Source organism: Laccaria bicolor, genomic scaffold (assembly GCF_000143565.1).
Source record: "Laccaria bicolor S238N-H82 LACBIscaffold_21 genomic scaffold, whole genome shotgun sequence".
Taxonomy (NCBI): Eukaryota; Fungi; Basidiomycota; class Agaricomycetes; order Agaricales; family Hydnangiaceae; genus Laccaria; species Laccaria bicolor.
Genome location: NW_001889892.1, coordinates 563,014 through 578,231, shown reverse-complemented (window position 1 = coordinate 578,231; position 15,218 = coordinate 563,014). Strand labels below are relative to the sequence as shown.

General features: G+C 43.5%; 2 protein-coding genes across 2 annotated transcripts; one reads left to right on the top strand and one right to left on the bottom strand.

Moving 5' to 3' along the window:
* Positions 1-3,899: 3,899 nt before the first annotated feature.
* On the top strand, positions 3,900-4,835 carry LACBIDRAFT_329430 (uncharacterized protein; the record flags this gene model as incomplete). Its single annotated transcript, XM_001883561.1, has 1 exon — positions 3,900-4,835. One exon carries the CDS (start codon positions 3,900-3,902, stop codon positions 4,833-4,835), a length of 936 nt encoding a protein of 311 aa, XP_001883596.1.
* Positions 4,836-9,153: 4,318 nt separating this feature from the next.
* LACBIDRAFT_302607 (uncharacterized protein) lies at positions 9,154-9,486 on the bottom strand (the record flags this gene model as incomplete). Its single annotated transcript, XM_001883458.1, has 4 exons — positions 9,154-9,181; positions 9,251-9,364; positions 9,420-9,422; positions 9,476-9,486. 4 exons carry the CDS (start codon positions 9,484-9,486, stop codon positions 9,154-9,156), a joined length of 156 nt encoding a protein of 51 aa, XP_001883493.1.
* Positions 9,487-15,218: the final 5,732 nt, after the last annotated feature.

Genomic DNA, 15,218 nt, shown 5'->3' with positions numbered 1-15,218 from the left:
AGCAACGACGTCTAGACCTTCTAAACAATTCTCCATTAAAGTTCTTAGAATTCGAAGTGTACCTAATAACGACTCAAAATCAATGCGCGTTAACACAAAAATTATTAATGGAAAGAAAACCGTCGAAACAAAAGCGCTTATCGACAGTGGCGCTCAAGGAATCTTTATGGACGAACGATTCGCAAAAGAACACAGACTCCCGCTCTTGAGATTGGATAAGGAAATCCAAGTCTCAAACGTAGACGAAAGTCCGAACAGGAATGGACCTATTAGGTTCTACACCCGACTCCCGACAAAAATCGATGGAAAAGAAAATTCCACACGATTTTTAATTTCCAACCTAGGAAAAGAAGACGTAATCCTCGGATTACCATGGTTAGACAGAATCAACCCCGAAGTAAACTGGACGAAGAAGACCATCAAGATTATCCCAGACAGGATAAAGAAACCGAACATACGGCAAGCCGTAGACCGAGAAATTCAGATTCTAAAAATAGAATCACAACGCGAGAAGATGAAGTCAAAAGAAGCCTTTGCAGAACAGCTGCGAAAAATCCCTGACAGAAAGAAATCAACGATCTCTATTGAAGAGATACCCGATGAAGACGCAACCCCAAAGTTTGAAAGATTACCAGATAACGAAGAAGCCATTCTCATAGCTGTGAATGAACTTCCCGATCAATACGAAGATATGCCGGCCCTAGTACCCGACACAGAAGATGATGAAGAAAACGAATCAGAAGGAGATCTTGTCACCGCATATCTCCAAAAAGAAACCGTAACGACATCCGAACCAGAGAGAGAAGAACCCCTGAATCAACCAATTCAAATTGATTCAGATATTACGATCAGAGCTAAAACATCTATATCGCAAAGTCTTGCACACAAAGAAGAAACGAAAGAAGAGAAGACTTTCGAGGAACTAGTCCCGAAAGAATATCACCAATTCAGATCAGTATTCGAAAAGAAAGCATCAGAACGCTTTCCCGAATCAAGACCATGGGATCATAGGATCGATCTCAAACCAGACTTCGTACCAAAGAGATCGAAACTCTACCCATTAGGACAGAAAGAAGAAGAAGAAATGAACAAGTTCATTGATGAAAACCTAAAGAAAGGTTTCATCAAACCGTCGAATTCACCTCAGGCCTCACCTTTCTTTTTCGTGTCAAAGAAAGACAGCAAAGCGCTGAGACCCTGTCAAGATTATCGTTATCTGAACGATTACACAATCAAGAACGCATATCCCCTCCCATCTATTGATGATCTCCTAAACAAGCTTCAAGGAGCCACGGTCTTCACGAAGCTAGATATCCGATGGGGATATAACAACGTCCGAATTAAACAGGGTGATGAATGGAAAGGTGCCTTCATCACTAAAAAAGGACTATTCGAACCAACAGTAATGTTCTTTGGAATGACCAATTCACCCGCAACATTCCAAGCCATGATGAATGACTATTTCGCCGATATGATCGCCCAAGGATGGGTTCTGATCTATCTTGACGATATTCTCATATTCTCCAAAGACCCCAGACATCAACATGGACGAACCGAGAAAGTTCTAAAAAGACTAGAAGAAAAGGATTTGTTCCTTAAACCAGTAAAGTGCGTTTTCAACGCAAAAGAAGTCGAATACCTGGGATTCATCATAAAGCCGAATGAAATCTCCATGGACCCGATAAAACTAGCTGGAATTCAAGATTGGATTCCGCCGAAGAACGTAAAAGGTGTCAGATCATTTTTAGGATTTGGCAACTTCTACCGAAGATTTATTGGCAACTACGCAGAAACTGCCAAACCCCTGAACGAACTTACTAAGAAAACAAAAGTTTTCGAATGGTCACAAGAGTGTCAAACGGCCTTCGATAACTTAAAGAAGAAATTTCTAGAAAAACCAGTTCTAGTCATCCCTGATCCAACAAAACCATTCTATGTTGAATCAGATGCATCCAAATGGGCCACAGGAGCCGTTCTCCGACAAAGAGATACGAACGGAGATTTGAAACCATGTGGTTACATTTCTCACAGCTTTACCCAGACAGAAAGAAACTACGACATATACGACAGAGAACTTCTAGGCATCATACGAGCCCTAGAAACGTGGAGACACTTTCTAGAAGAAAGTCCACACCCCGTAACAGTATTCTCAGATCACAAGAATCTGACATACTTCCGAAAGATGCAGAAACTGAACCGCCGACAAGCTAGATGGAGTTTATACCTATCAAGGTTTAATCTTCAACTCATTCACGTTCCTGGATCAAGAATGATCCAATCCGACGCTCTATCCAGACGACCAGATCACGTCCCTGATAACGACGATGATAATGAAAATCTCGTCTTACTCCCAGACAAGATATTCATTAATCTTATCAATATGGAACTCGCAAAGATGATTGAATCAGCAACAGCCTCAGACGAATTAATAAAGAACATATCGAATGTTCTTTCTACGAAAGGAATTCCACCTATTAAATCAAGCCTTTCCGATTGGAAAATAGAAGATAGAAAACTGTTCTATCAAGACCGATGCTACATTCCCGACAGTAACGGAATACGGAAACTCATCGTACAAGAGTTTCACGATTCGCCAATGACTGGACACCCTGGAAGAGATAATACACTAGAAATGGTGCAAAGACATTACTGGTGGCCAAGACTACGCCATTTCGTATATGAATATGTTGCAGGATGTGCCACGTGTCAACAGAACAAGATTAACACACATCCAACGCAACCACCGACACAGCCGATTAAATCCACAGCAACGCGACCCTTTCAGATGATATCGCAGGATTTCATATCAGGATTACCAAAGACAAAACGAGGCTATGACCGCATAATGGTCGTGGTAGACCATGGTCTTACGAAGGGGGTAATTTTCATCCCAACCAACAAAGAATTGACCGCCTTAGAAGCCGCCGAACTTCATTTCGATCATACCTTCAAACGATTTGGAATACCAGACGACATCATATCCGACCGAGATCCCCTTTTCGTTTCAAAAACCTATCGAGGTTTAATGAAACTCTGTGGAATCAAACAACGAATCAGTACAGCATATCACCCTGAGACAGACGGAGAAACAGAACGAGTTAATCGAGAACTCGAACTGTATCTCAGAATATTCTGCAAGAGAATTCCAGAAGAATGGGACAAAAACCTTTCTATCGCCGAATTCTCATACAATGGACGACCCCATTCTGTTACGAAACAGACCCCATTCTACCTCATGTTCGGATGCGAACCTACCGGAGTCCCAATAGCATTCTCAAAGACGAATGTCCCTGCAGTCGAAAAGAAATTCTCAGAACTCTTAAAGGAAAGAGACAACGCTCGAGCCGCACACGAACTGGCACGACAAGCTCAAATTAAACGATCCAAAAAGAACTCTCCTCCATTTAGTAAAGGAGACTTAGTATGGTTAGATGGACGACATCTTAACAGAGGACACAAATTCCCAAAGATAGACTCATTACGCGAAGGACCCTTCAAGATCGAAGAAATCATGGGGCCAGTAACATACAAACTTCGACTTCCACCTCAGTGGAAAATACATAACGTTTTCCACGGAAAACTTCTTACCCCATATCGCGAAACCGATGTTCACGGAAAGAACTTCCCTGAACCCCCTCCTGACCTTATCGAAGGAGAAGAAGAATACGAAGTAGATTCAATCAGAGATCACAGAAAACGAGGCAAAGGATATCACTATCTAGTGGAGTGGAAAGGATACTCCGACGAGACGTGGGAACCAGAAAGCAATTTGAAGAATGCTTCCGAGATTCTCAAAAACTATAAGAAGAGGAAGAATCTCCAGTAGAATCCTCAGACAATCGTCTAAACTCGCAATCAAGCCAACCAGCTTTCTTCGCAACCAACCTCCTCTCTAAACAATGTACGCCTCTCTCTTCAACTCCGAAGCTTTCCTCGCTGCCACCCTCTTCTTTGAACGCCTCATTCAAAAAGAAGAACACGTCTGCACCCTCATCAAAACCTGCCAAGACGACCCCACCCTTTCCCTCGACCTTCATCTTATTTTAGAAGCAGTGGCCACTGAGAAACGTCTCGAAAGCAAACTCGGGTATAAGGACGAAAATGTCCTCAGCCTCCATCACATGGTAACTACCGCCATCGCCGCCGCCATCCGGCATGGCATCCTAAACACTATCAGAGACTGCGATAAACTCCCCGCCATTCCCGATTATATTCCGAGCCACTTCGCAGGACGAGGAATTATACAATACTTTGAGAAGTTTGATGCCGAGATTCATTCTTACGGGAAGAAGTTCCCAACATCCCCCCGCATCACCGCTTATCATCCTTATCGACGTACTCCCACCCCTCGCTGCTCAAAGTGCAAGAAGATGGGACACATTCGCAAGAATTGTAGTGACTACCAATGTGGAGGATGCCTCTGGTGGGGACCGGGACATACCACCCCTAATTGCGAAACAAAGAAGAAGTCTGACAAAGCATGGGAATGGGAGAAGAACATGAGACCCGCAGGGTACGATACGACGACAGGAACGCAAATGTGGAAAAAGAAGACCTATGATTGGACTGGAGTACCAATCCTTAGGAACGAAGATTGGTATACCCCCAGGAAGCAACCCGAGTTCGTCGATTTAACTTCCCCTTCACCACCGTCTTCGCCACCCTTCTCACCCTCTATGCCACCTCTCGCTCCGCCAACTCCACCATCATCCCCTCTCTATAATCCATACTCCCCTACGACACACCCGTCTCCTCTCTTCGACTTGGAAGACCTGGTTAGCGACTTCGACTCTGTCACTTCTTCATCTGGCAATATCGGTGATATTGAAGTTTAAACGGGGGGTAATGTTACAAACTCTTTCTTTTACTATACGCGCAGAACACTTACATACTCCTAAGACGTATCTAGACCATACTGGACAGTTCTAGATACGCATTCCAGTCAGATTCCTTCATTTTGACTCATATGACTCATATGACTCTTATAGACTAGATACGACTCGTATGACTCTACACAAGTCATACGAACTCATGCCTCTGACTCGTATTTGACTCATACCCTTAGTATATAAGTAGGGTACTTCTCGTTTGTATTCGGTAGCTTGAACCTAGGCAATCTAAGCTTAGTTCTCCCTCATCAGACCCTCAGAAACTAAGATCGCCCTCGAACTCTATAGTCTTTCGACTTAGAGCCTCTTTTGAAACCTCGACGATAAGTCTTCAACGTTGAAGACTTAATACACGTTTGACTTAACAGAAGTCAGCGTATCATAGAACCTTGGACTGACCTTCGGGCGCAAGGCTACTAGAACCTACCGTGTCACTTTAAGGGCCAAGCGAACGTTGTAGTGACCCACTTTGTCTCAACGACGAGAACTGTGGTAGACGAACGAACGATCGAACTCGAAGCTTAACATAACTGCCCGTTACGCTTAACAACCGTAACAAGGGGGGAGGGACAACAAGTGAGGGGGGAGGGACAAAAAGTGAGGGGGGAGGGACAAAAAGGGAGGGGGGAGGGACAGAAAGGGAGGGGGGAGGGAATGGTAAGCAGCAAGGGAGGAGGAGGGAGTGGTGAGCAGCAAGGGAGGAGGAGGGAGTAAGGGAGGGGGGAGGGAGTGGTAAGCAGCAAGGGAGGGGGAGGGAGTAAGGAAGGGGGGAGGGAGTGGTGAGTAATGGAGGAGGGAGGGGATGGTGGGCATTGACTGATAGAGGGAGAGGGAATGGTGGTGCTGGGCCCTCATCCCCATTTGTGCATGGTCATTGGCATGCATCATTGACATGTCACTGTGTCGTGTTGTGTCACCATCCTCGTGTTGTGTGTTTTATCATTGTCCTTGCATGTTGTGTTGTCGTCCTCACATGTCGTGTCATTGTTGTTGTTGTTGTTGTTGTTGTTGTTGTTGTTGTTGTTGTTGTTGTTGTTGTTGTTGTTGTTGTTGTTGTTGTTGTTGTTGTTGTTGTTGTTGTGTTGTTGTTGTGTTGTCATCCTCACATGTCATTGACATGTCATCATGTCGTGGGTGGTGCTGGGTTGCTGTTGCCGTTTGTGGGGTGTTGGTGGGCCATTGTGGCCATATATGGGTGCTGGTGGGCATCATGGGCTGTTGTCCCCCTTTGTTGTCGTGTTGTCCACATCGTGTGTCGTTGACACATCATTGTGTTGTCGTTGTTGTGTCATCGTGCCATCCGCATTGTGTGTCGTGTTGTTGTGGGTTGGTGGGCTGTCGTGGCTGTTTGTGGGTGCTGGTGGGCATGGTGGGCCGTCAGCGTGTATCATCATCTGTTGGTGGGTCAGATGAGGTAGGTTGGGGGTGCTCACCAATGAACAATGATGAATGACAAATCAATCAGATTCATCGTCTGCTGTTTGGTTGCCATGTCGATGTTGGCAATGTGGCACCTGGAACCTGTGTCAGAGGATGGAAAGGGTGGGGATGGGCACTCACTTTGGGTAGACAATGTCACCATGCATCGCCGCCATCAGATGACACTGGATTGTCATCGTCGCTGGGGATGGATGTGGTTGAGCAAAAGAGATGTAGATCATTGATGATGGCCAAATCAAGCGTCGGCGTTTGCTGGTGACCGTTCCAGGAAAGTGGTCAAACAGTAAGTATATATAGTACAAAGTACTTACCTATGTCAAAGGCATCTTGGTGCAGCTGGTTTAGCATTTTGTTCCATATGCTTGAGCTCCTAAGGTCAAGTGTTCAATTCCCTGATGTTGCGTTTTTTTTATGTTATATAATAATAACAACAGTCTGTTGGAATTCCATTGGATTTGTCCACTGGAATTCTGTTGGTGCTTGCTGGTCATTTCCAGTGGACTGGCTGCTAGTTTGCTGTTAGTCCATTGGAAGTCCATTGGAAAAGTCCAATGGACTTTGAGGTCTGACCAGAAATGCTCGGAAAAGCTTCGGACATTCACCAGAAAAATTGCTGCAGTTGCAAAGCAGAAAAATATCTGTTCTGCATACCCTCAGTCCAATGGAGTCCAGCCGGAGTCTGCTCAGAAAAGCAGTGGCAGCATAAAGACCTTGAAATTACTCCATACCAAGGGAAGTGTAATGCAACTACATAATGTATAAGAATACACAAATATATTTGAGGTACAATAGATTCTTGGAAAGAACCAGAAAATGACCCAACCTTCATTCTTTTTGCACTCCTCTGTACATCAAAAATTGAAAGTTCACTCAAAACATGATGGGGATACATTTTCACTTAAAAATTGTAGATTCAATCTTGGTGATGTACATTCTTTGTGTCTTCCAAATTTCGGAGCTCTCAGGTTTCTTTCTGTTGAGTAATTTTGAAAATACCAGTGTAACATTCAGTGGTGGGAGGTTTTTTGCTAAGTACCCCATTTTGAACAAATCACTACATATTTGATGCTCATCCTGCACATACAAAACTTGATGTGAGGAGAGACCATATATAGGAGCTCCAGATAAAATTTGTTTCAAGGAAGTATGTTGAATATTTCAAAAGTTATTCAAGGAGCAAAAGTGTAACATTCAGTTGTGGTGTAACACAGGCCGGTGGATGACTGTATGTACTTTATACATCAAATTTAGCATATTTTGAACCATGGTCTACCTGAGGAACACATCCTTGCCTTTGTGTCAAAAATTTGACAGGTTACAGGGCCAATCCACCAGGGAGATATATGGTAAATGCAAGGTAAATGAAGAGCAAAAACTCTTCATCACACATCACACAGGACATTGAAGTGACAAAGAGATGATTAAAAGGTGTCACACCCCAAGCAGCATGAAGAGTTGGTCATAATAGTACAGTACTACCAAATTCTGTACTAATCTTTCACACCTCCAGACTGGGCTATGTTATGGTACCAATATAGTATTTGCACTAGCTAGTCTGTATGTATTAAAGAACAAGTGCAAAGGACATTGTAGACATCACATGTTTGTTTGACTAAAAAGGGCTTGTTGTGTATATTCGTTTGACTAGAGAGTCCTATGCATATTTGGCTAAATACTGATAAGCCAAACAAACATCACCTTACACATTCATGGCTTGGATAATTGTGTACTCCCTCCCCTTTCACCTTCTTCAACCGCAGCTTCTGTTAATTGGAATACATCACAATGATTCATCCACAAGTCAGTAACTGAAGTCAATAAAGGGAAGATCTGGTTCAAGCAATGCAATGGAAAGACTGCAAATGAATCATTAGAAGAATACAGAAATAAGTAGGGGATAGAAGAAGGTTTTAGTTAATAAAATAGGAAAGTACATAAACTGCAAGAGATCAATGTAGTAGAATTTTTGAACAATCCATTTTGTTAAAACTCATCTTCATGTGTGCGCAAGTTCAAAGATTATACTTGTGCAGGTTGTATAAGATAAGTCTTACCTATTGCTAACACTGTGGGAGTTGGCTTGTATATCCATCAGATATATGCTGAATAAATTGTGATTGACCAATCAGAATGCACTAATCACTGTTTATCCAGAGAATAAACAAGCCACATCCCCCCAGTGTAATTGAATAGGTTATTTGATTAATGATAAGAATTCTAAAGCTTTCAGGTGCCCTGAATGCTACTGAACTAACCTTACTTACATGCATATTATCAAAGTTACCTTTCGATTTATGAACTAAAATTTGTATTACTACACTCACAACTTACACATTAATTCATGAACTTCAACACACAGTTACAATAACTAACATGAGCTCCTGTACCACAGGGCCTTTGTTATAGGTATGTACTTAACATAAGCTAAGCAAGTACACAGCAAGACTCAAGCAAGATTACCCAGCAAGTTCGGCTTCTCTCATTACTCATTACTACAAATGGTTGAACATGTTTCCACAAACACGTTGACATCAACATCTCTTTCTTGACATGGAAAGCTGATATTGTACATAGTGTGCCATATCAACTACATTCTTTTCCAACTGTTTCTATATCATCAGATTCTCCATCACAATCTTTGGCTACAAATACCCATTCAACCAACTTGTCTGTCCATATCTCTTTGCCTTCAAATGCAACTACTAGTACCACCCTTTCTAATGAAAATATCTCAGCTCTTGGGAGTTCTTTATACATTTTCAAGGAGAATTATATAGGGTGTGAGAAATGATATTCCTTCATTCAACTCCTTAAACTACCCCCACTACTGTTGAGTCTTTATTGCAGATGGACTATGCTTGGGGTTATGGGAGACAGGAAAATGTTAGCAAATATATACATCAGTGAGAGAAGCCAAAAACCTTGATTTATCTTTGAATTCACCTGAGATTTCCAAAAAGTTAAAAATGTGAGACCTCTGGTTGGGGGTGCATCCAGGCTTCGAGGAGACCATGATCCCAGATCCCAACATATGGCTTCATCCAGAAAGTGAGAACATCAATGTTGATAGATAATAAGGAGAAAACTTACAATCTAGACAGCAAGGGCAGGTGAAATTGAGCAAGGTCGAAAAGGGAGGTACACACATTCTAGACATGACAAGACAAAGAGGGGTGTGAGTATGATGAAGGCAAATGAGGGGAAGCACACACAGGCTACCAATACGGACACAAAGTTAGGTGTGAAGACCCAAATATGAATGAGGGAGCACAAAAGCACGCACATCCTAAAGTGGAGAGGAGAAATGGGTGTGTGAGTATGGTGAACACAGATGAGGAAAGCCCAGAGCACAAACTCTCTAGAGACAAGAAGGCAAATTGGATGTGAGTACAGCAATCATGGATGATGAAAGTCAAAAGGACAAACTCTCTAGAGACAAAAAAGCAAAGGCAATGTGAGTACAGCATACATGGATGATGGAAGTCAAAAGCACCAGTGCCTGGAGATAAAGACAAGGGGGTGTGAGTGTGGTAGATACTGATGAGGAAGGACAAAAGCACACACTCCCTAGAGATGAGAAAACAAAGAGAGTCTGAATTTAGCAAATGTGGATGAGGGAGAGAAAAAGCACACACTTCCTAGAGAGGAAGAGACAAAGGTGGGTGTGGGTAGGGCAAACACAGATAAAAGCACATACTTCCTAGAGACAAGGAGTTGAAGGGTGGTGTGAGTGCAATGGGCACAGATGAGGGGGGACAAAAGCACATACTTCCTAAAGACAAGGAAACAAAGATAGGTGTAAGTGTGATAAGATCAGATAAGGAAGGATAAAATCACACACTTCCTAGAGACCAGGAGGCAAAGGGGGGGGTGAGTACACTGAAAACAAGAAAACAAAATCACACACAAACTATGAACAAAGAGACAAGGGGGGGCAGGGTGAGGTGAGTATTATAAATGAGGATAAGCAAAGTTCATACTGTCTGAAGACAAGGCGGCAAAGGGTGGTGTCAGCATAGTGAATATGGATGAGGGAGGACAAAAGCATGCACATCCTAGAGATGAGGAGACAAAGGTGGGTATGAGTGCAGTGAACACAAATGAGGGAGGACCAAAGGACACACTTCCTAGAGACAATGAGGCAGAGGTGGGTATGAGTGAAGTGAACACAGATGAGGCAGGATGAAACCATGCACCTCCTAGAGAAGAGGAGGCAATGGGGGTATGAGTGAAGTAAACACAGATGAGGCAAGATAAAATCACACACTTCCTAGAGAAGAGAAGGCAAAGGGTGTATGTGTGCAGTGAACATGGATGAAGATGGACAAAAGCACGCACTGCCTAGAGATGGGGAGACAAAGGGGCCTGAGTCCAGTAAGCACAGATGAGGGATGATGACAGCACATACTTCCTAGATATGAGGAGACAAAACAGTGGTTGTGAGTGTGGCAAACATGAATGAGAGAGGACAAAAACACAAACTTCCTAGAGATAAGGAGGCAAAGGGTGGTGTGAGTGCAGCAAACATGGATGAGGGAAGACAAAAGCACACACCAACTAGACATGATGAGACGAGGAGAGTTGTGAGTGCAGCAAACACAGGTGAGGGAAGATAAAGTACACACCAACTGGGAACAAGGAGACAAATGAGGTATGAGTATAGTGGCTGTGGATGAGGAAACATAAAAGTACATACTAACTAGACAATGAGACAAAGGGGGGTGTGAGTATAGTGAATACTGATGAAGGAGGATGAAAACACATACTTCCTGGAGATAAGGAGACAAAAGAGGGTGTGAGTAGGATGAATGTGTGCAAAGAAGGATGAAAGTACACACCAACTGAAAACAAGGAATCACAAATGGGTAAGAGTGCAATGGGGGGAGGATAAAATCACACACTGTCTAGAGATGAGGAGAAAAAGGAGGGTGTGAGTATAGCAAACACAGATGAGGGAGGATGAAAGGACACACTCTCTAGAAACAAGATGTAAATGTGGCACAGATAGGATGTGAAAGCACACACCAACTGGTAATAAGGAGACCAAGCACAAGCAGGCATCAGTGTTGTGAATACCAATCAGGGAGGACAAAAGAACGCACTAACTGAAGAGAGAGAGACAGAGAGAGCATGAGTACAGCAAACACAGAATGAGGAAGGGCGAAAACACATACTTCCTGGGGGTAAGGAGACAAAAGGGGTGTGAGTAGGATGAATGCAGATGAAGAAGGATGAAAGCATGCACCAACTGGAAGTGAGGAGAGAAAAGTGGGTGAGAGCATAAGAAACAGATGAGGGAGGACAAGATAACACACTTGCTAGAAATGGGGAGGCAAAGGAGGGTGTGAGTATGGTGAATATAGATGTGAGAAGACAAAGTCACACACTTTCTAGAGACCAGGAGACAAAGGTGGGTATCAGTGTGATGAACACAGATCAGGGAGAACAAAATCATGCACTCCCTAGAGATGAGGAGACAAAGGAGGGTTTGAGTACAGTGAACATAGATGATAAAGAACAAAATTACACACTTCCTAGAGACAATGAGGCAAAGGTGAGTGTGAGTGACATGAAAATAGGTGAGGCAGGATAAAATCACACACTTCCTATAAAAGAGGAGGCAAAGGGGGTGTGAGTACAGTGGACACATATAAAAGAAGATGAAAGTATATACCAGCTAGGGATGAGGAAACAAAGGAGGTGTGAGTATGGTGAACATGAATGAACAAAGTTGACAGCACGCACTGGCTGAAGATGAGGAGGCAAAGGGTGGTGAGTGCAGTGAACCAGATGAGGTTGGACAAAAACACATACTTGCTAGAGAGAAGAAGAAAATGGTGGATGTGAGTGAAATCAACACAGATGAGGCAGGATGAAACCACACACCTCCTAGAGAATAGTTGGCAAAAGGGGTATGAGTGCAGTGAATGCAGATGAGGACAGAAACACATACTTCCTAGAGATGAGGGGGCAAAGGGTGGTATCAGACTATCAGTGATGACAAGGACAAAAAAAAGCATGCACTTCCTAGAGATGAGGAGACAAATGTGGGTGTGAATGTGGTGAACTCAGATAAGACAGGATAAAAGCACACACTTCCTAGACAAGAGGTGAGCTCAGAAAATACAAGTGTGGAGGAACAAAAACACATACTTCCTAGAGATGAGGAGACAAAGGTGGGTGTGATTGCAACAAACATGGATGAGGGAGGACAAAATCACACACCTCCTGGGAAGAGGAAGGAAAGGGTGTGCAAGCTCAACAAATATGAATGAGAGAAGATGAAAGAACACACCAGCTAGAAATGAGGAGACAAAGAAATAGTTACTGGGTGAACACTAATGTGCAAAGTTGAGAGCACACACTACCTGCAGATGAGGAGGCAAATAGTGGTGTGAGTGTGGTGAACCAGATGAGTGAGAATAAAAGAACACACTTCCTAGAGAGAAGGAGAAAATGGTGGGTGTGAGTGCAGCAAACATGAATGAGGGAGAAAATGGTATGCACTTCCTAGAGATGAGGAGGCAAAGGGTAGTATGAACACAGTGGACATGGATGACAGAAGTCAACAGCACACACTGCCTGGAGATAGAGATACAAAGGGAGTGTGAGTATAGTGAACACATATCAACAAGAATTAAAGCACAAATTTCTAGAGATAGCGAAACAAAGGTGGCTGTCAGTACAACCAACATGGATGAGGGAGAATAAAAGCATGCACTTCCTAGAGATGAGGAGACAAAGGTTGAGTGCGGGGAAGACAGATGGGGAAGAACCAAAGCACACACTTCCTAGAGACAATGAGGCAAAGGTGGGTGTGAGTGATGTAGGTGAGGCAGAATAAAATTGCGCACTTCCTATGAGGAGGCAAAGGGAGTGTGAGCACAGTGAACACAGATGAAAGAAGATGACAGAACATACCACCTATGGATGAGGAGACAAAGGGGGTGTGGGTATGGTGAACATGAATAAGCAAAGTTGACAGTACGCACTGGCTGAAGATGAGGAGGTGAAAGATGGATGAGTGCAGTGAATAAAATGAGGGAGGATAAAGACACTCACTTTCTAGAGGCAAAGAGACAAGGGTGGGTGTGAGTGTGGTGAGCATGAATGAGGGAGAACAAAAGCACAGACTCTCTAGAAATGAGGAGGCAAATGGGTGCAATTGAGCTGAAGGTAGACAAAGAAAGACAAAAGGACACACCGACTAGCAATGAGGAGACAAAGGGAGGTGTGAGCATGCTGAATACAAATGAGCAAATGCAAGAGCACACAGTTTCTGGAGACAATGAGGCAAAGGGTGGTGTCAGTGCAGTGAACATGAGGGAGGACAATAGGACCCACTCCCTAGAAATGAAATGTGAGAGTGTGGGTGTGATTGCAACAAACATGGGTGAGGGAGGACAAAATCACACACCTCCTGGGGAAGAGGAAGTAGAGGGGGTGTCAGCACAGCAGCAAACACAGATGGGGTAAGATAGAAGTACACACCAACTAGGGATGAGGAGACAAAGGGGTTGGAACTATGGGGAACATTGATGATACAAGCACGTACTCTCTACAGACAGAGGGCCCTAAGTGCAGTGGATACCAATAAAAGAAGGCAAAAGCACACACCACCTAGGGATGAGACAAAGAGGTGTTTAAGTACAGCAAACACAGATGAGGAAAGATAAAAATACACACAAACTAGGGACAAAAAGACAAAGAGTATAAATATGGGAACACCAATAAACAAGGACAAAAGAACACACTCTCTAGAGATGGCATGTGAGTGCAGTGAACATAGATGAGAAAGGATAGAAGCACACACCGACTGGAGATAAAGAGACCAGGCAAGTGTGAGGGCAGTGAATAAAGATCAGGGAGGACGAAAGAACACACAAACTGAAGAGAAAGAGACAAAGGGGGTGTGAGTACAATAAACACAGGTGACAAAAGGTGATAGCACACACTTCCTAGAGACAAGGAGGAAAAGAGGGGTGTGAGTGTAACAAACAAGGATGAGAAAGGACAAAAGCACGCACTACCTAGAGATAAGGAGATAGAGGTGGCTATGAGTAAGATAAGCATAGATGAAGAAGGATGAAAGCATCCACCATCTGGACATAAGAAAATCAGGGGTGTGATGGATGCAAATGAGGGATGATATATGCACACACTTCCTAGAAATGAGGAGACAAAGGTGTGAGGAACATGGATAAGGAAGGAGTAAAGCAAGCACTTTCTAAAGGTGAGCAGACAAAGGGGTGTGTGAGTGTGGTGAATACAGCTCAAAGGATAAAAGAACACACTGCCTGGAGAGAAACAGACAAAGGTAGTTTGAGTATGACAAGTACAGATAAGAAAGGACAAAAGAATGCACTCTCTGGATGTGAGGAGGCAAAGAGGTGAGTGATTACTGTGGCCACATATAAGGGAGGTCAAAAGCACATACCAACTGGTGATAAGGAAAACAAAAAGGGTGTGAGCATAGCAGACACAGACACAGATGAAGGAGGACAAAGATACACACCGTCTGGAGAAAAAAAGAACAGACCAAAGGGCATGTGAGTATGGTGAATATGGATGAGTGAGGATGAAAGCACGCACTGCCTGGAGATAAAGAAACAAAGGTGGTGTAAGTATGGCAAACACGGATGAGAAATGATGTCAGCACACACCAACTAGAAATGAAGAGGCAAGCAGGGAAGGTGGGGGTCAGCATGGTGACAACACATGAGACAGGACAAAAGCATGCACCAACTGGACAATAAGGTCTGAGTATGCCGAACACAAATGAGGGAGGATGAAAGAACACACTGTCTGGAGGTGAGGAAACAAAGGTGGGTCTGAGTATGGCAAATACAGATGAGGGAGCATAAAGCACACACATCCTATAGATGATGA